The 21,997-nt window shown below is 39.4% G+C and overlaps 2 protein-coding genes across 3 annotated transcripts; both read left to right on the forward strand.

Annotated features, from left to right (window-relative positions):
• The first annotated feature begins 5,418 nt into the window (after positions 1 to 5,418).
• Positions 5,419 to 7,022, forward strand: LOC143857199 (small heat shock protein, chloroplastic-like). Of its 2 annotated transcripts, none has more exons than XM_077367593.1 (2): positions 5,419 to 5,705; positions 6,366 to 7,022. In XM_077367593.1, exons 1-2 carry the CDS (start codon positions 5,492 to 5,494, stop codon positions 6,782 to 6,784), a joined length of 633 nt encoding a protein of 210 aa, XP_077223708.1. In that variant the 5' UTR covers positions 5,419 to 5,491; the 3' UTR covers positions 6,785 to 7,022. The 2 variants fall into 2 exon arrangements, with proteins under 2 accessions (XP_077223708.1, XP_077223709.1); XM_077367594.1 differs by having other exon boundaries at positions 5,419 to 5,702.
• Positions 7,023 to 14,383: 7,361 nt separating this feature from the next.
• LOC143857434 (uncharacterized) lies at positions 14,384 to 19,947 on the forward strand. The gene is made up of 2 exons (XM_077367859.1): positions 14,384 to 14,728; positions 18,694 to 19,947. Exon 2 carries the CDS (start codon positions 18,765 to 18,767, stop codon positions 19,866 to 19,868), a length of 1,104 nt encoding a protein of 367 aa, XP_077223974.1. The 5' UTR covers positions 14,384 to 14,728; positions 18,694 to 18,764; the 3' UTR covers positions 19,869 to 19,947.
• Positions 19,948 to 21,997: the final 2,050 nt, after the last annotated feature.

The following is a 21,997-nucleotide window of genomic DNA, read 5'->3' on the forward strand; positions in this document are numbered from 1 at the left end:
CGATTTTTGTTCTGCTGCTCATAGCGATCTTGCCAGAAGGGGATAACCTTCCTTCAGTTTCACCTAGGGCCAATGACAAATTCATAGGGAGAGAGCCAAATGGTATCATATCCATGTCTATATAGACCATTGTGATGTGCTCACACGGTTTATTGCCACCATAGTTGTGCTTAACTTGCAAATCTTTAGAAAAAAAGGCTAATCATGCATCTCACTTTTGTTTTATCTTTGATAATCATCATAAGAGCTTAAATGTAATATGATTTAAGAAGGAGCTTGGAGTTGAACATGCGATGGTGACTCATCATGCACCTCTCAACATGATTTCAAGATTGGAGGAAGTCACAAGAGCCAAGACAAAGTTCAAGATGTTCACTCAAGCCAAAGTAGTCCAAGAAAGTGCAAATGAGCTAATATATTCCCAGAAGACTCAATGATATTCATTTTTAGAATGTATTTAGAGTCATCTTGATTTTATGTAGAATGCACTTTCAATAGGTTTTCAAATGGTTTTCATACTTAACTTTTTATATCTTTGAAAACCATACACACACCCAAAAATATGTTTGAAAACCTAGAACTTAAGCCCAAAGACCATGGCCCAAAAGCCCCTGAACTTTTAAAGTAAAAATAAAATTTTATACAGGGCTGGTCGACCGAGGTGTCCCTAGCGACCGCGGCAGGGTAGCTGGAAATCCAGCACTTGCCGGATATTGGCGGGCCGGTGGACTAGGGTGATCCGGGGGACCGCGGAGGTGTTCCTGGAATGCGAGGAACAATCCGTCATGGGTTTGGGCAGGCAACCACAGTGTGTCGGTCGACCGGGATATGTTTTGTGAGCTGAATTTTTGAACAAACAGGTAGCCCTCGCCGGGCGACCCCCATGTGGCCGGTCGACCGCGACGGTAAGAAATTTGAAAATAAAAAAAGGGCGCCCGATATGGGCGGGAGACCGTAGTGGCTCGGTCGACAGCGACGGTAGGGAAACAAGCCGTTGGGGCTTTCGCAGGTTGAATTTTTCAACCCAGTTTTTTATAGTTTTACCCCCACACGGTCATATTTTCAAATACACTATATATACACTATCTAAACCTATCTAAACAAGCTTTTGAATATTTGAGAAAGATCAAATCACATTTCTTTGAGCCAAAACCTTCTTATCAAAAGCTAAACCCCTTTGAACTTGCATTTGCACATCATATCAAGAGGAACTCCATAGGCTTTACATTTTATCTTCCTTGGAGTGATTGTGAGCTAAAGAGTTGTAATCTGCCTATCAAGAGGCAAGAGAGTTCTTTTATTTTTTATTTTCTTCATTGTATTTGAGGGTCTTCTCTTCGGCCCGTTAAGAAAGGTGAAGACATTGTGAGGGTCTACTCTTCGGCCCAGTAAGAAAGAGAAGACGTTGACAGAGAGGGTGTGCCCTCGCCAAGGCTTCGTGCAGAAAGGGTTTGTTCCCTTTGGAGTCGGAGGAGTTGGGTGTACGGCTTGGAGATTCGCCCTATTGAAGAATTTCATTGTTTTAGTGGAGCGCCCAAGGAGATAAACTTGGAAGAGTGGAGTAGGTCTTGTGATAGACCAAACCACTATAAATCTTGTGCCTTGTGGATGCTTTCTTTCCTCCTCTCTCTTTTGCACTTGTGGTGATTGGTAATCTCTACCCTTTGCTTGCATTTATGTTTTATTAAAACAAGGGTTAGAGCATACAAGCATAAAGTAACATCTAAACCCTAGCTTTCATTATCTTACTTGTTTGAACAAGGGTTAGATTAATTAGTACTTAATTGGTAAATTAATTTTAATAATCCATCTAATTAAGCCTAAAAGTTTTAATTAACCAATTCCCCCCCTTGGATTGTCACACCTTCATTTCAGAATGATTGAACAAAATCAGCATGGCATTCGAGAAGTCCTGCACTGTGAAAAAGAAATGGCAAAACGGAAAAAGAGGGGAAAAAAGGTGGAAAGAAAGCAAATAGAAGAAAAGAAAAATGCAAAAAAGAAGAAGAAGAAAGCCATCAATAATTTGAAGTATTGTTGAGTTTGACCCCAGAAAATCCGTCGTTCATCTTAAATTGTTCAACGCCAGCGTGAAGATCTTAGCCCACAACCATTCGTACATCCAAATCTCAATCACTTTAAAATAGTATTACGAAAGAGCTTTGATGAACAACATGATGAGATTCGTTTGAAGATGGAGCTCTTGCGGGCCCTTAAGGCCGATATGCTAAATGATGACTTATTGTAAGACGAAGAAAAGAAGAAAGGCAAGAGGGGGGAGAAAGAATAAGGAAGGGGCAAGAGAGAAGAATTTTGGAACGTCTTACGCAAGATCTCAGTTTTCATGGCGCTTAATCTCCTACCTTGATGACAAGGTTGATTTCAAGGCGAGTGGAATGTTGTGCAGGGAAAGATGCCATTTAAGGCATAAGATGAGAAAGGCATGTTGGGCATGATCAGTTTAGAAGGTTGCTACTTTGACAAGTTGCTGCTATTAATTAGTAGAGTTAAATTAGTAAGTTGCTATTAGGATAGATTGTTGTTATTAATTAAAGAGAATAAAGTTAGGTGGTTGGTAGTAGGATTGATTGTTGCTATTAATTAGGAATGCTGTTATTTTGGATGTCAAAGTTGTGAAAGGTCGTGTTTGGTATGATTGTTTCCTATTTTATTGGTAGCTAGAGAGTCCATTATATATTGCTGGATTGTAATTGAAAGAGGATTATTGAATGAAGAAACTTGTTCCAAAACGTGTCTTGTTCACAAAGGAGGATTGATCCTCCAAGTGGATCAAGAGGCTGATCTTCACTTTAGGAAGATCAAATCTGATGTGAACCAGATCTGGTTCGAAACACAACCCTGCCTGAATGGGCAAGAGCCCTAAGCTGGACAAAGTGAATAGAAGCCCTAGTGAGAATGGTAAAGTTGTGGAGACTGGTGAGATTTTGAAAAATGATTTGAGGCTGATTTACAAGGCTTAATTCCATTTCTTGGGTAACAAGCTACTCTTGAATAATGATTTAGGGCTGATTTATAGGGATTATTCTATTTCTTGGGTCACAAGCCGCCCAAAAGGACATGTTTGGCTACAGTTAGACCTGGCAAACAGGTGGGCCGGGTCGGGTTACCCGCGGGTCACGCGGTTGCACGTCAAAATGACCCGCATTCCTACGGGTCAACAACTAGGTGACCTGTACCAGTGCGAGTGGGTCGGGTCGACCGCGGATTACCCCCATTTTTCGCCAAAACAGTGTTTTTTTGGGCGGTGATAAATTCACCCCCCAATTTTCAAAATGGACGGTACAGCCTACACCATAGGATGATCCAAACCATCCATTTGATGGGCCACAACGTAAATAGATTGTGCCCCAAAAATCATTGTCATAGGATGATCCCAACTGTCCAATCTATATAAGTTTCCATATTGTGAGTCCCTCTTTAGATCGGACGGTTAAAATCATCCTATGGTAATGATTTTTTGGGCACAACCTATTTACATCATGGCCCATCAAATGCACGGTTTGGATCATCCTATGGTGTGGGTGTACCGTCCATTTTGAAAAATAGGGAGTATATTCATGCATATTAATGCCCTCTTTTAAAATAAAAATATTAAAAAAATCCAAAAACCCCTTAGGTACCCGCGGGTTGAACCGACCCGACCCACGTTTTTTGAGGGTTGGGTGACCCGACCCGCGGTTCGATTTTGACAGGTCACCAAAACTCCGACCCGTGTCCGCAAATTTGCAAGTGGGTTGGGTCGACCTGCAGGGCACGGGTCGCTTTTGCCAGGTCTAGCTGCAGTTGAACTTTTTTTTAGTACATGTAAATTTTCGGTTGTCATCAACACCCTCAAAAATTCCTTTTTCTCGTTTACCATGGTTTCTTGATGAAAAAGTTTTCCATGAAAAATAGGCTACTAAACGCCAAACTTGAATTGGAAAAAAAAGAAAAGTTTTCTCTGGGACAAAACTTTAGCTAGAACAAATATGCCCTTACAAGAAAACCGAATTTTGACACACAACTCATGAGTTTAGAATTTGATTAGAGGGCATTTTTTACAAGAAAATATATTCTACAAGCGAACGTTTACTATCCATTGTTTGGAAGTTACTAGTTATTTGGTTGCCCAACGCATCATAAGAAGAAAATGCCTTAAAATTTTGAGATTTATAGGCAAAAGTCCCGGTTTGGACTCCAGGAATTTTATGGAAAAGTTTCGGATGGAAAAATATTTCTAAAACTTCTTACTTTTTCCCACAAAAATGACAACTTAAGCCAATTCTATACATTTTTATTCAAAGGGACCTTCAATTTATGATATATCCCTCTAAAATAACCACAATCATATCATTTCCCTCTAATTTGTTAAAAGAAAAAATTTGCAAGAAAATATTTTCCATCAGAAATATTTTCTCAAGGCGAAAAAATTCCAAGCTCTAGTAGGTTCGGAGGAAACTTTTTTCCCAGTCCCTTTAAACTATTCGTCCTTAGTTCAAGTAGGACCGCAGAGAGAATACCCCTGGACTGGACATGATTTGCTACAACTTTTTTTACTGTTGTAGAGAGAGAGAGAGAGAGAGAGAGAGAGAGTTACCGGGGTTAGTCTATTCCTTGAATAACAAGCCACCCGGACAAACATATGCTGCTACATCTATTTCTTGAGTAACCTTAACATTTTAAGATTTATAAGGCAAAAAATGAGCCGTTTGGATGTTGAAAAAAGAAAATTATGAAAAAGAAATATTTCTATGGTAGTGATAAATTCACCCGCTTCTATGACAATATTCACCCTCTATTTTTCAAAATCGACTGTACACTCCACACCATAGGATGATCCAAACCGTCAATTTGATGGGTCATAATGTAAGTAGATTGTGCCCCTTAGGATGATCTTAGCCGTCCGATCTATAGAGATTTGATTATATGGAGTTTCCCTATAGATCGGATGGCTAGGATCATCCTATGGAAATGATTTTTGGGCATTGTGGCCGATCAAATGGACGGTCTGGATCATCCTATGGTGTGGGCTCTACTGTCCATTTTGGAAAATAGGGGGTGAATATCGTAATAGAAAGGGGTAAATATATTACCGCCCTATTTCTATCTAGGGAATTTAGAATTTCAAGTTCTAATACCCTTACAGGCTTTATTGAAAAAGCAATTCCATGAGAAGAATTTAGTTTACCAAAACGCTGGAAATTAATTTTCCATGAACTCAGTCCCTTTAAACTAATCCTCCTTCGTTCAAGTGGGACCCCACTATGAGAACACGCTGGACTCAAAACGGTTTTTCATCATCCACTGGGAGAGAAAGATAAAAAAAGCGCTTCTGGAAGCCTCTCCTCTTCTCGAACCTTCTACACCCTTCTGGCACTGTCCATTAGACTCGTCCTTCTCTCTATATAAAGTTATAAACCCTGCAATAATCCCATTCCAAAGCATCAGGGAAAAAAAAAAAAAAACTTAATTTCTCTGGAATCATTTTTCAATGGCTGCCATGATTGCTACAAGGAGAGCTATTTCTTCAGAGCTTTTCAACATCGCTCTAAAGTCCCTTGTGGGTCCCTCTACTGGACGATCCTTCAACACGAATGCTCAGTTGCTTGATACCGACGATGGTGAACGGAGCATTGATGTTGATCGACGGTCCTATCAGTCTCGGATCTCTCGCCGTGAGTTGACTCCTCGGTTCTTATCAGGTAGTAGTAATAATCGCATTCCATGTTTGCTTTTCCTTTGGATTTAACACAATGTTGAGAAAGATGTGGTTATAGAGGGTTTGTGAAAGGAGAAATGGAATGTGATTTGAGAAAGTGTAATGTTTCTTAGCTCTCTCTCTCTCTCTATAAATTTTTGTTTCTTGGTTCTCAGTAGTTTCTATCAGAGGCTTTTTTATCTCAGTTTTCTCTCTTTCTCTAAATTTTTGTTTCTGTGTTTTCACTATTTGCTGTTGCAGAGGTTTTAATCCCAGATTTCTCATCATTTTCTGGGTTCTCACTATTTTCTGTTACTGAGGTTTATTTTATCTAAGATTTACCTCTCTCTCTCTCTCTGAATTTCTATCTATGTGTTCTCACTATTTTCTGTTACTGAGGATTTTTATCCAAGATTTCTCTCTCTCTCTCTCTCTCTCTCTCTGTGAAATTCTGTTTCTGCTTTCTCACTATTTTCTGACACAGAAGTGTTTTTTGACTTAAGACTTCCTTCTCCACCTCTCTCTCTCTCTCTCTCTCTCTCTCTAAACTTCTGTTTCTGGGTTCTCAGTATTTTCTCTTACTGGATTTATTTTTATCTGTAAGACTCTCTCTGAATTTTTTATTTTTTTTTATTTTTTTTTGGGTTCTGACTGTTTTCCATTACAGAGGTTCTTGATCCGTTCTATCCATCAAGGAGCTTAAGCCAGGTGCTGAATCTGATGGATCAAATGATGGAAAACCCCTTTGTTGCTGCATCAAGAGGAATGGGAAGCGGCTCTCGTAGGGGTTTTGATGTGAGAGAAGACGACAATGCTCTGTACCTGAGGATCGACATGCCAGGGCTTGACAAAGAAAATGTCATGGTTTCAGCTGAGCAAGACACACTCATCATCAAAGGCCAAGGAGAGAAAGAATCTGAAGAGGATGAGACCGGACGAAGGTACAGTAGCAGGATTGATCTTCCTCCAAAACTCTACAAGATTGATGCAATCAAGGCTGAGATGAAAAATGGTGTTCTTAAAGTGGTTGTCCCTAAGGTGAAAGAAGAGGAGGGGAAGGATGTTTTCCATGTGAAGATTGAGTAATGTAGAGGGTTGCAAGTGGGTTTTCTGGGTAGACATTGTGTCTTTTGACTCCTTTGTCTGGTCTTTGTTCTCTTGTGGTTATACACTATAAGGAGGGTCTTATTTTGATTGGGATAGGGTTTTGAGTGTAGGTCTTTGTTGTAGAGAAATACTGAGGTGTGCATTTCAGCAAAGTAACTGGGTTCTTTATATTTCTGGGTTAAAACTTAAAACTAATAGCCATAATTTTCGAGATCAACCCTGCACTTCGGCTTGTGAACTAAAGAGTGGAAATTCAGTGTAAATTCTCCCAAAATCAAGTAAAATTGAGAGCTTGAAAGTATGGTTTAACAATCCAAGCGTTTCATTCTTTTCTTTCTTAATCTCCGATTTTTATGTGGGACCCATTCCTTTCATTATTCTCTCGCTCCCCCAAAACCTTGGTAACACGCTAATGCTGTCTCATCTGTATGTCACGTCTCTCTTTACTCTTAGGCTGCATTTCTATTTTTCTATCTTGTATATTTGGACAGGCTCCATCAGATATTACATGATTTTATGGGGATATTAGAGTAGATAAGATCTACAAAGATCCCTCTCTAGTGGTTCTATACTATGACAGGAGGATGCTATTTTGGTTGGGATAGGGCTTGAGAGTAGGTTTCAGAGAAATCCTATGTTAGGGTTTATGGTTCCCCAAACTTGTTAATGTGATGAAGTATGGAATACTAAAATGAAGAGCTTGTGGAGATCGTTCTTCAATGATCTCATGGTGCATCTTAGGAATTTACCACTTGTTATTGGATTGCAGGCATTTTGTACAAAAGTTTGGAAAGGAAAAAATATATGTGAAATGTCCTACTTTTTGGGCATAGGAAAAGTGATAGCTTGAGCCAAACCTATTCAATTTTTACTTAGTGCTATCTTCAATTTATGATAATATCCATCTAAATTAACCATGAACATATCATTTCTGTCTGAATTGTGGAAAGAAAATAACTTTCCAAAGAAATTTTTTCCTTTAGAGTTGTTTTTCTTTAAATCCAAACAGCGCCAAAGGAAGTTGTTGTTAGTGTTAGGATGAAATCCTAACCGTAGGTGGCCTTGGCGAAATCAACGGCCTAGATCAACATGGTTTTACTAAGTGTTTTATTTTGGTCGAATGACTAACTCTTCTAGAAAGATGGAGATAAGGATCGTCGCCTATTTTGCTTATCCTAAAAGAGTTGTGAACCTAAAATCAAGGAGTTTAGAGTCGATCTTGAAGAGTTTGATGGTAAACCAAACGACTCTAAACTTCTCTATAAATACCTCGCCATGGAGACTGCTTGCACACGATTATTGAATAGTTGTCTTCTCTTTCTAAATTTGGTAATCCACAAGCCTTTAGGAAAGTTGTGGCCGGTTCCCATCGCCGCTTTTATCGTGGAGCAAGGAGGATCCAAGGAAAGGCAAAAGTTGCAACCGGAATTACCAAACCCACTTGAATCATGGCATCTGGTAATGTCTCTCTTGCTATAATTACTTGATAATGTTATGCCAAAATAATTTTCTCCAAAGATTTACGCCAAAGTGTTATATATTATAAATTATATTATATTACTAATAATATATTTGATATTATAAATTATATTATATTACAATAATATGTTTTGAAGGGAAAAAGTCATAGTTTTTTAGACTTGTGCAAGTTCCCTCCATTAATTTGAAGGGAAAAATCAAAGTCTTGAAAGTTGTGCAAAGTTTCCTCCATATTTTTCATTTGAAATCTTTTCATATGCTTTGGTGGGAATTATTTGAATTTGGTGAATCCCACATGGAGATTTAGGATTCAAACTCTTTTACTCCTTCATCTATAAATAGGAGATAGTTTCACTCATCTCATTCAAGTTCTTTGGAGCTCTTTCCCTTTGAGAGAGCACTATGAGAGAACTTCAAGTAATAATAATTATTAATATATATATATATATATATATATATATATATATATATAGAAGAAGAAGAAATAAAAAGACGGTTAAGACCTAACGGCTATAACTGTCATTTAAACAAAAGAGTTTAAATTTTAATTGACGAAACAGTTTTCTGTTAAACGGCTATATTTGAAGAGTTACGCCTCTTCTGTAGAAGGGTGCGAGTCTCTTCATGAGCGGGTGTCTTAGCACCGATTCAGAGTCTATAAAAAGACTCGATTCGAGTTTGTTAATACTTCTTCGTCAATCGTTTTCTTCTCTCTTTCATATACGTTTAAATTTTTTCCTGAGAGGGTTCTGATTCGTAAGAATACAGGAAGTGCAGTCCTGTTAAAATTCTCGGTGTTGGGCATTGTATCTTGGAGATAGAATTTCAAAAGTCCATCTGCATCTATACGTGGGAAATTACTATCTTAAAGATAGCTTCCTGGAAGTACCTTGCTCAATTAATTCTTCTGTTCTATTTTCTGCATTCTGTTCTGTCTTATTTTCTACAACAATTTTAAGATAGTAATTTATTCCAAGATGGATTCTGCAATTGTCAAAATGCAAGTTCAGAATGTGGAAAGGCTTGAGCAATTCAATGGTCTGAATTACAAACACTGGAGTTTGAAGATCTTCTATCAACTCACGATTGCAAAGGTTGTCTATGTACTGAGCACGGCATATCCACACAATCAGTCAGGAGAAAATACCAAATAACTTAATGATGGGCAAAAGAAATGGCCAGAAGGTGATTATATTTGTCGATTCACCATTCTACAGGCTATGACGAATTGCTCTTCAACGTATTTCACAAGTATTCTATTGCTTTTGAATTGTGGTCAGCAATTCAACGAAGGTATGTTAATGAAGATGCAGGGAATAAATCTTTCCTTATTAACAAATATGTTGAGTTCAAAATGGTCGATTCCAAACCTATTATTGATCAGGTTAATGAATTAATGATATTACAACTGAATGTTCTGATGCTGGTGAACCAATTTCAGCAACTTTTCAAGTTTCTACTATTATTGGTAAATTGCCTTCTTCTTGGAAGGATTACCAAAAACGTTTAAAACACGAGAGAAAATCTCTAAATTTGGATCAATTGGTTCAACGCATTCAAATTGAGAATGGGGCTCGTAATAAAGAAATATTTGTTGATCAAGGAAAGAAAGATAAAGTTCTAAATGTTGAAGTTCCTGCATCGACCTTTAAACCCCAACCCAAGTTTCAGAAAAATGGAGGCTCTTCAAATAAGAGAAAGAGAGGACGAGACAACAATAAAAATGAGAAAAATAAGAAGAAGATAGGTCCCTGTTTTGTATGTGGAAAGATGAGTCACTTGGCCAAAGTTTGTCGCCATCGCAAATGGCAGAAATCTGTTGAAACAAATGTGGTAACTGAAGACGACATGGTTGCAATGCTCACTGAGGTTCTCATGGTCAACATGGAAGAAAACTGGCGGGTTGATTCTGGTGCGACATGCCATGTGACTCCATTCAAATCTGCTTTTAAGAAGTATGATGAAATCAATGAAGACAAGACTGCTTTCATGGGAAATTCCTCCACAAGTGCTTTTGGTTGCAAAGGGACTGTACAACTCCCTCTTACTTCTGGAAAAGTGTTAACTCTTCAAGATGTTTATTAGATTCCTGGTCTTAGGAAAAGTCTTGTCTCTGTTAGAAAACTTGATGATCATGGGTTTAAGGTTGTATTTGATTCCAAGAAGTGCAAAAAGTGATCATAAGTAAGAAAGGATTATTTGTTGGGAAAGGCTATGCTAAGGACAATATGTACTTGCTTAATATAAATAAGAATGCTTCTATTTCTGCTTATATGATTGATGCAAATGACATGACATATATTTGGCATTATAGATTAGGACATATTGGTAGTAATGCTTTAATTCGTATGGCTTCACATAATTTGATTCATAATCTAGTTCTGTTTTAACCACTAAAACATGTGAATGTTGTGCAAAAGCAAAAATTACTAAAGTACCTTTTAAATCTGTCACTAGAATTACATCTTTGTTAGAACTAATACATACAGATTTATGTGACAATAAAGACAAATTAACTAAAAGAGGCAAACATTATTTTATAACTTTTGTAGACGACTTTTCGAAATATACATATGTGTATTTACTAAAGACTAAAGATGAAGCATTTGATAAATTTATAATCTTTAAAGAAGAGATTGAAAATAAAACTGGAAAGAAAATTAAAAGGATTAGATTAGATAGGCGTGGTGAATTTCTCTCTAATGAATTTATATCCTTTTGTGAGCAAAATGGTATTGTTAGAGAAGTTTCTGCTCCTAATTCTCCCCCTCAAAATGGAGTAGCAGAAAGAAAGAATAGAACCTTACTAGAGATGGTAAGTGCTATGCTTTTACATTCTAATCTTCCATTTAGTTTTTGGGGAGAGACTTTATATACATCTTGTTATATTTATAACAGAATTTTGCATAAAAATAATGATAAGTCACCTTATGAGTTATTATATGGTAGAAAACCAAATATTGATTATTTTAAAATTTGGGGATGTATTGCATATGTATTAGATGCTACTGTTAAAAGACCTAAATTAGGTATTAAAGCTGTCAAATCTATTTTCTTGGGTTATGCTATGCAAAGTAAAGCTTCTAGATTTCTTAATCTTAAAACTAATAGTGTTATTGAATCTGTTCATGCTATTTACTTCGAACATTTAACTATTAAAAATGCCGATAAGTTAGAATTAGAAAAAGAACTATCAATTGAATTAGAAATTGATACTGATGTTGTTTACAATGATTCTTCCATAGTACAAAATGCTAATCATGATCATATTTCTGAAAATTTACTTGATTCAACTCATGAAAGTGGTTCATCTCATATGCATGATACTGTTAATGGAGAAAATGATTGTGAGTCTGTATTGAGAAGAAGTAAGAGACGCAGGATTGAAAAAGATCTAGGACCTAGAATGTTTAAATTCTTATTAGAAGAGGAACCTAAATCATTTCAAGAAGCTATGACCTTACCAGATTCCAAATTATGAAAAATAACTATGGATGATAAGATCAAATCCATAAATGATAGTAATACATAGACTCCTGTGGATCTTCCTCCTAATACTATACCCATTGGTTGTAAGTGGGTTTTGAAAAAGAAACTCAAACTTGATGGTAGTATTGAAAAATGCAAAGCAAGATTAGTAGCAAAGGGTTATAGTCAAAAGGAAGGATTAGATTATTTTGAAACATTTTCTCCTGTTACTAAATTTACTTCTATTAGAACTATGTTTACTATAGCTTCCATCTACAATCTTGAAGTATATCAAATGGATGTCAAGACCGCGTTTCTCAATGGAGATCTTGATGAGGAAATTTACATTCATCAGCCTGAAGGGTATGTTCTCAAAGGTCAAGAAAATAAGGTATGCAAACTAAACAAATCTCTTTATGGTCTTAAACAAGCACCTAGACAGTGGTATAAGAAATTCAGAAAAGAGATTAAAAATTTTAGTTTTAAAAGTAAAGTAGAAAGTTGTGTTTTCTCTAAGAGCACAAAAGATTTTAAAGTGTTAATTACTCTATATGTTGATGATTTATTAATATTTGGTTCCAACATAGATTACATTAATGAGACTAAGTGATATTTGACTCAAATATTTGACATTAAAGACTTAGGTCCTGCTGATGTTATATTAGGAGTTAAAATAATCAAAAGAGATGGTAAATATATTTTAACTCAATCTCATTATATTGAAAAATTATTAAGGAAGTTTAATCATTTTGATTGCAAACCTAGTAAGACTCCTTTTGATCCCCCACTGTAAATTAGTACCCAACACTGGGTTACCTGTAAATCAAAAGGAATATGCTAAAATCATTAGTAGCTTAATGTATGCCATGAATTATTCTAGACCAGACATTGCATATTCAGTTGGTATGTTAAGTAGATTTACTAGTAATCCAAGTATTGGACATTGAAACGAAATTAGTAGAGTTTTGAGATATCTAAAACATACCATGAATTATGGCTTACGTTATAATTGTACAACTTCTATTTTAGAATGTTATAGCAATGCTAATTGGGCTTCTGATAGACTTACTTCTAAATCAACTATTGGATGACTTTTTACTATGGGTGGTTGCATAATTGCTTGGTCCTCTAAGAAACAAACGTGTATAGCATTATCTTCAATGGAATCTGAATTCATTGCTATGTCTCTTGCAAGCAAAGAGATACTTTGGATTAAAATATTTTTAAGGTGTATTCCATTTATAGATTTTACTAAAAGACCAATCACTTTATACTGTGATAATCAAGCAGCAATTTACAATACCATAAACAAAAGAATTTCAAACAATAGCAAGCATATTGTTATGAGATATAATCACATAAGAAGAGTTGTGAAAAAGGGTAAGGTGACACTTCAATACTTACCTACTGATCAAATGTTGGCATACCCCCTTACTAAACCTTTATCAGGTGATAAGATCAGTAAAACCATGGGAGGTATGGGACTATTATCGGTGTAAAGAAGTAATACTGTTTGAAACCCACTTTATCATATTGATGTCAATTGAAGTTTAATACTTTAATTTGAAAATTATGAAGATTGACGGCTAAGAACGTGGAGTGTTAAAAGATAGCATGTGTTGTCCACATGCAATAACATTTTCATATTTTGAATCCCATTATGGCATTCTCTCATACATTCAATAACAATTACAAATGTAGTTGCCTTTTTCAAATACCATTCTTTACATGTAAAACTGGTTTGCATTCAAAATTTCAACTTTTCTAGTTATTCAGTTTCCATACCCGGTAGTAGAAAAACTTCCAATTTTAGCATGTATTTCTTCGATGTAGAAAAGAACTATAAATAAAGGACATGGTTACCAAAAGAAAGTAAGCCAAAATTAATCACAATCTTGTCTATTGTCTAGCATTCTCTTGTATTCTTTCATCTTCTAGAATATTTCATTTCTTTATTCTTTTATGGTATCAGAGGGTGTTTAATAAACACCAATAATCCTTGCAATGGCTTCATCTCACTCCAACTGTGCTATTATTACTTCTTCTTCTGTAGTTCCTCAAACTTCTCTCTCAAACATTACTAACTTTGTCTTGATCAAGCTTTCGCACACCAATTATATATCTCCTTTGGTTTAGTGTCCTTGTTCCGATACTTTGTGCTCAAGACCTTGTCTAATTTGTTGGGGGTACTAGCCCAGAACCACCCTCCATCTGTAGACACCCACATTTTGCTTTACTTTAACCAACAATAACCTAATATATTAATCCATTCTCAAATTTTTTGAAAAAAACAAAATGATAAAGAGATGTACCTGGTGAGATGATTAGATCCGAAAAATTGAAAAATACCCTGATTAGTGAATTTAGTGTGTTAAATCCATGTGAGAACCCCCTCTATCATTGATTTATATGTTTTAGGTCATTAATATCTTGATCTGACTTTACGGATCATCAATCGGGACAAAATAAGCTAGGGTCACTTCATAGCCCGGACCCTGATTCCATTCCGAGACCCGATTTCCGTAAATCGTTAGATCAATGACAGATCTTGACCTGGGTCTCACCATCCAAAACCACCTAACCTCTCCTCTCATCCTAACCATCCAAACCTCACCTAACCTCACCTAACCTCTCCTCTCATCCTAACCACCCAAACCTCACCTAACCTCACCTAACCTCACCTAACCTTACCTAACCTCACCTAACCTTACCTAACCTCACCTAACCTCACCTAACCTCCTATCCCATTCTCCTATAAATACCCTCTCATCCCACCATCCAACAAAAAGAAGAAAAAGAATCCCTCTCTTAGAAAATTCATCCCTCTCCCTCATCTCTTCAAGGGTTCGGCCATCCTTGCCGGATCGGGTGATACGTTGGGTGATATATATCAAAAGCAGTCATTATCAAGCAAGGAATCGTCTTCAAGGAATTAAGATCAAAGAAAAATCAAACACAAAGTGGGTTTTCAAAGAGGTAGGCATTTATTTCAATTCTATGTAGGGTCTATTTTCATGCATATCTTTTACTTTAAAAGAAAAACCATGTTAGGAAGCATCTAGGATCAATCTTTACTCATTCTTCTTGATGGTAGACTTTGAAGTTATACATGTTTCCCTCTTCTCTTAACCCATCTTATCTTCATTTTTATTTTTCCCTAATGGTTCACACCCTGGTTCCCCCCGGTTAGCCTCTGGTTAGACCCTGGTTGCACCCAGGTTCGTTGCTGGTTGCACCCAGGTTCGATACTGGTTCGCACCCTGGTTCCCTGCTGGTTCGCACTCTGGTTAGACCCTGGTTGCACCCAGGTTCGTTGCTGTTTGCACCCAGGTTCGATACTGGTTCACACCCTGGTTCCCTGCTGGTTCGCACTCTGGTTAGACCCTGGTTGCACCCAGGTTCGCTGCTGGTTGCACCCAGGTTCCCTGCTGGTTGCACCATGGTTCCCCTGCGGGTTGCACCCTGGTTCCCTGCTGGTTCGCACCTTGGTGCACCCTGGTCCGCACCCTGGTTTGTACCCTGCTGGTTGCACCCTGGTTCCCCTGCTGGTTCGCACCCTGGTTCCCTGCTGGTTCGCACTCTGGTTAGACCCTGGTTGCACCCAGGTTCGCTGCTGGTTGCACCCAGGTTCCCTGCTGGTTGCACCCTGGTTCCCCTGCTGGTTCGCACCCTGGTTCCCTGCTGGTTCGCACCCTGGTGCACCCTGGTCCGCACCCTGGTTTGTACCCTGCTTCCTCCTAGTTAGACCATGGCTAGTCTCGGGTTTGCTCCTAACTTAGACCCGACTCACTTGACCCTAACCATTAACCCAATCCAACCTAACCATTAACCACACCTAAACCCATACCCATAAGCCTTAAACCCTATAACCATAGCCACACATCATACACCACATGCCTTTCATTCATCCACCCAACAGTACCCTCATACACCCCTACAATAGACCCGGCCAACCCAGTTAACCCGGCCATCGGGCCCATTCGGCCCAATTAATTCATTCCCCTTAAGAGCCGCTTTGCCCTATTGGTTCCTAAGATACTCCAACCACCCAAACCTCAAGCCGCACCCCAATCCACGCTCAACCAGTTCCAATCCAGTCTAAGCCAAGTCAACCCGCACTTGACCTTGACCATTAACCCAATCCAATCCAACTCAACCATTAACCCCACCTAACCTGACCCTAGCACAACTCAACCGAGTCACATCAACCCAAGCCATACCTTTGTCCACTCACTGAGGCACACCATTTATCCATAAATCTGGTTACATTAAATCTAACCCAGCCAGGCCACCTGCAGCTTAAGTCAAATCGCCCCAATACAATCCATCCAAGTGGGATCCCAACCCAGCTCAACTGAGTCAACTCTAGCCAACCTCCCTAGTCGAGTTGACCCAACTCTCTAGTCGAGTATGCTCAACCTCTTTAACCGATTGGACTCTCCCCTTAGTTGACTCAATCCAATTCCTTAATCAACCCATCCCAATGCAACCGAGTCGCATTCGACCAAGTTGCGGCCTTCCATGTCACAACCGAGTCATTCCCCTATTCTACTAATGCCCTTTTACACCTAATAGAACTTCCTCCCTTTTGCCTAACCAAGTCATATCCCAACACAATCTGAGTCGCATGTCTGAATCCATTTGACCGAATCTCATAAGCCCGCCCATTTTGAATTCCCAAAATTCAAACCCTTGATGATTCCTATATGCTCAATTCTTTGATGCAAATTCCCAATTCCAAAATCCCATTGCTAAATCAATGTTTCTGAATCTCAAGTCCAATGCTCAAATACAAACCCGATTCCTGATCCAAATACCAATCCTGTTTTCCAAAATCCAAGCAACCTCCCCAGCGGAACTACGTGTGGCTTGATCCCCATCGCGGGGTACGTAGGCAATTTGGCACTCCCAAGTTCAGTCGCACCTTTCTCTATCTTTCTCATTCCCTCACACTATTTCATCATCTCTTCCATCTTTTTTTTTTTCACTAACCTCGAGAATTTAAATCGATTTGTCTTGTGTCTTTCGGAACCGTTGGATCACGGTTTCCGTCGTAAGGACCCTTAGAGCCCAATTTAGGAACACCGGTGTCGTGTCGTGTCCTAAGTTTTAGAGAGTCCTAGAGTTAGGAGTCCAGCCTCATCACGGACGCTTGCTATGTATAGCAACCGTGCCATAGGTCTAGTTACACTAGTCACCCAATCTTTCCCTAGGACAAGCCTAGTAAACTAGGATGTAAGGCAAACCTGCATTAGTCTAAGGGACCATTTGCATTTAGATGAGAATCATATAGCATCTTAGATGAAATCCTAAGATAATAAAATCCTCAACTTGAATTAAATAACTTCTCCTAAAACTGTTGAAACAGTCAATCCCGTCTAGGTCGGTGTCTTAGTTGAGTTAGGCATATGTAACTTAGCTTAGGTGCACCGAACTACGTCGACTCTGATCCCAGTGAGGCTTGGGTACGTAGGCAGCTTGGATGTCTGACGGCATACCACCCGCGAGTCGGCACCACAACAAATTGTGGTGTTTTGGATATTAATTTTCTTGTAAATGCTTAATCAAATCATTTAGGGCTTTCCATGAAATTAGAATTCTAGGAGAACTTTCACTTAGAATGAATCCAGACAAATTAATAAATCAAGATACACATCTAGGATTCACATTGAAATTAGATCATAGGATGCATGTCACTTAGTTCGCACATTAACATAGAGTTGAATGAGCCATTTAAAATAAATTTAAAAGAGTTAGCTTTTGGAATCGAAGACCGATTATCGGGCAAGAATGGTGCATGTGGCGGATAACTCCCCATACCTTCCATTCTCGTAACCAGGTAGCGAGTCTAGATTTCTGGTTAATTTTGGGTCCTAGATCCCACATCTAGGTGGCGACTCTATCAGTCTCTTTCGTGTGGAATTCGGATTGCCTTAGTGATCCTAAGTTCACATGAAAGACGAATTCAAATCAATAATTAAATGCACACGCCAATCGCGTGGGTACGGGAGACCAAGAGAGAGCGCGTGGCGGCTCGCGCCCCACACTCCCTCACGGGCTAGGTACCACAGTTTGGCGACTCTGCTGGGGACCACCTAACTTCATTAAAATTTCAAAAGATAATTCATTTGAATTTAATTTAATTGGCTCATAAAAACTCTATACTTGTTAGATTAGTTTGTCTTGTTTTATTTTCTCATCACACTTTACTCAAACTTAATCTAACAAAACCTGAAGGCATCATAGATTGCGCAAACATATTGCACACACTTACATCACTTGCATCTAAACTCTGCATCTCACGTGCACACACGTCCTATTTTAGGAACCCGGAGTGTTATCTAGCATGGTTGACTGGGATTTCATCACCTGGTGCCTCTGTGCTAGAGAAGCATTCCACCCTTAGCCTAGTACCATTATGGTACGTAAACGGATCTCTTGTTCACGTACTGATACGCCGGACACTGGTACAGTATATCGAACAGGGATTCGCGCTAAGGGAACTCTTGGCCTTACCCCTAGATTAACCCACACATGCATGTAGTATACGAACACATGTGCATCACGTGTGTGAGCCTAGTTTAGGATATCCTGCCTATTTGTGTCTAGATTAGGCCGTAGACCATCTTCCAATGGCTACGATCGGTCCTAGGTACACGAACAAAGTCATGAGTCGAGATCCTCTCTCCACTCCGCTTGATTAGGATTAGGGTTGATGCCTTCAGGTCACACTGTTAAAATGTGCGAGATTAAAAAAAAAAATTTCCTTTAGGGGTTAGGATATAAATCCTATCATTTCCAAAGATCTCATAGGATTAGTCATTCTTGATCTATCCGTTGAAAGCAATCTTATGCTATCTCATCTAATCTTTCGATCGTATGCCTTTCATTCTTCTATCGTGTGATTCGATCATGTATTCATACTTTCCTTGTACTGGCAGGAACTTATCCCAATCTCGTGTTCATGTAATCCTGATCATTCTTATATCCCTTCTCTTGGCTTACGGGCACTATGTCTACTCGTACAATTCTTGATTGGATCCGTGGTACATTAAGAGAATCCCATATCTACGCCATAAGTGAACAAGAGAAAAATCTCTTCGGCTACGTGGCAACCATCAAGCTCGATTGGGGATTACTCTATGCCGCATCAGAGTGTTGGGATCCCGATCATCATGTCTTCCGTTTTGGCAACCAAGAAATGTGTCCCACCTTTGAAGAATGGTGTGCCTTATTGGAATATCCTGTGGATGGCCCTCTAGTGAAGCCATCCTGTGTTCCAGATTATCGTCCTTTGTTCCTTTGCTTGATGGATAATCCAGATGAATCCATGAACTCTTTCATGAAAGGCCAAGAAGTGTCCATGCAGCGACTGATTGACATTTACCCTCCTGTTGGATACATTGGTGCTGTTGATATTCAAAAAGCTCGACGGCGCGCTTTGAGATTCTGCTCCTTTGCTAGGTTCCTCACTGTCCAGCCTTCTCGCTTTGCGTCAGCTGTTCTTCTGGACCTCGTTGATCAAATGGATCGTGGCGCCAATCCAATTCCTACTATGCTTGCAGAAACTTTCAATGGATTGGATGATATGGCTCACCTTCGTGCCAGTTCAGGTCCAAGCTCTTATATTCGCTCTTTCGTTGGGTCTTTCTCAGGATGTCCTGCATTACTTCAAGTGTGGCTATGCCACAAGCTAAAAATTGCAGCTCCTGTCCATTTTGATCATACGTTATACACCTTCAGTGAATGGCGTCATGATGTTTCTTTCGATCATAAAAGCGATTGGGTTGAATGGTTAAATTCTCGCCAAGAAGATCAGATTTATTGGCAAATTCCCGGAATCCAAGAAGCTGTCTTCAACACCGGAGAAGCTAACTACGTTCGCCTTCTTGGTCTCAAAAAGACTTCCTTTTATGTTCCTGCCAGGATTCAGCGTCAGTATGGAAGGGAGCAATCCATTGTGCCTCCCCTTCATCATTTCTATCCGCCTGAGGGTCTCAAGCCCAAGATTGTCAAAGCTGTTTCATCTGCTTGGGATGCAAGAATCATCAAACCTTTAAAGGAGTCAGTTGAGGAAGATTGTCGTCCGAAGAAGAAGTCTAAAAAGAATGCTTAGTTCCATGTTTATCTTTGAAAGATTGAACCATGTACTCAAATTTTAACGATTGATCAATAAAGTCCATCCTTCTCTTTCATTATCTTTGTCTATGTGTGCATCATCGTCTATTCTTCTCTCTGATTTTAAAATATGTCTTTCGGATATTACAGGGCAATAAACATCATAGCTAACCCTAATACTCCTTGGGTTCGGGTCTCTTCGCGGTTAGAGAGGAAATCTGTTTCTCCGCCACCTTCTCTAAGAACCCCAGCATCTCCTTCTTTCCCGTCCTCATCCTCACCAATGGCAGACAACCAAGATGGTCTTCCACCCGCTGCTATTACCGATACTCTTACCTTGATTCTCCAACAGCTTCAAGAACTCAAAGAAGAAAACCGAGTTATCAAGGCTCAGCTTTCTGAAAAGTTGGGACCGTCGTTGTCCAAGGATAAAGGGCCTATGCGCCAAGCAGCTACTCCAGTAGCACCTGCCCAAACAGTGTTCATCAATATCCCTGATAAAGTCGAAGAAGACTTAGAAAAAGAGCAGTACAGCGAGAATCACAGTAGGCCTTCTCAGTCCATGGTTGATAAGTCTGTTATGGAGAAATTAGAGACTCTTACCAGGAAAGTTCAAGACATTCAGTTTCAAGACCAGGGTGGTTTCAATCCCAGTGATCTTACTTTATTTCCCGAAATTCGCCTTCCTGCCAATTTTCAAATGCCCGATTTCGACAAATATGATGGTGTGGGTTGTCCAATCACACATTTGCAAATGTTCACCATCATGTGTCAGCCTCAAGGGTTATCTTCTGAGCAAATGGCTCAATTGTTCCCAGTTTCCCTAACCAAGGTTGCGAGGAGATGGTTCATGGTCTTGGACAAGACTCGTTACAGGACATGGAAGGATATCGGCGAGCAGTTCATCAGGCAATTCAAATATGATGATGGGACAGAAATCACCAGAAAGGATTTAGAGAGAACAAAGCAAGACTTGAGGGAATCCTTTTTGATTTTTGTGAAAAGATGGAGGAGAATAGCAGCTCAGATGATGGAGCGCCCGTCTGAGGAAGAACAAGTCCAGATAATCATGAAAAATATTTCCCCCCAGCTCCAGTATCACATGTCTTTGCAATACTATCCAGACTTCAAACACTTCATCGTGGCTGGCACCCAGATAGAGGAGGCTATGGCTCAAGGTGTATTCAACCGTAGCAACCCAAACCCCAGAGATTTCAAAAAGTCCCCTCCAGCCCAAGTCAATAGTATTTCCCGTTCCAATGCTCAATCCTCTAGGTCCCAAGAACCTTTAGTAATGGACTATGCTCAAACCGCAACCGCACCTCGGCAACAAACCCGGGTAGAATTTACCCCTCTTCCCATTCCATCTTCAGAGGTGCTTAAGCAGTGTCTTGCTTCAGGTCGCATAACCTTACCTGCCATCCGGCCTCCCCCCAATCCTCTACCTGCAAGTTGGCGAGCTGACCTACACTGTGAGTACCACAGAGGTCCTGGTCATCTTACTGACAACTGCATTGCCTTGAAATTTAGAATCCAGAAACTCATTGATGAGAAAGTCATTGCATTCCAGCCAAGACCCAATGTCACCCAAAACCCATTACCTGGTCATGCAAATCCTCCTGCTGCCGTTAATGCCATAACCATAGGAGATCCTGAGTTTGACCCTCTTACCCTCATATGTGCCTTAGAACCCATCTCTGAACCCCAAATCATATTCTGTGATGAATCACACCTAAGAGAGTCTGTACCTCCCTTGGTAATCACCTATGAGCCACAAGTCCCTCAAATTATCACTTATGATGAGCCTGAATTGGATGAAGTCAGACATGTGACAAGGGGCGGAAGAATTTTCAAACCTGTTGAATTGAGAGTCGAAAATCCAGGGGCATTGGCTCGAGGAGAGGAGCCGCAATATGTGAAAGATCCAGATGATGAAGTTGTGCAGCAGTTAAAGAAAACTCAGGCTGTTATATCTGTATGGGGATTATTGATAGCATCAAAGAAACACAGAGAGGCTGTGTTAAAAGAATTGAATACAACACAGGTATCCTCAGAGATATCTCCGGAGCAACTGGCTGAAGTTGTTGCTCTAACCCAGGCCACCAGGGCCATTAGTTTCTCAGATCA

This window comes from Tasmannia lanceolata, unplaced genomic scaffold, assembly GCF_043159265.1.
Source record: "Tasmannia lanceolata isolate RefF3 unplaced genomic scaffold, GAP_Taslan_0.1 ptg000024l, whole genome shotgun sequence".
Lineage (NCBI taxonomy): Eukaryota > Viridiplantae > Streptophyta > Magnoliopsida > Canellales > Winteraceae > Tasmannia > Tasmannia lanceolata.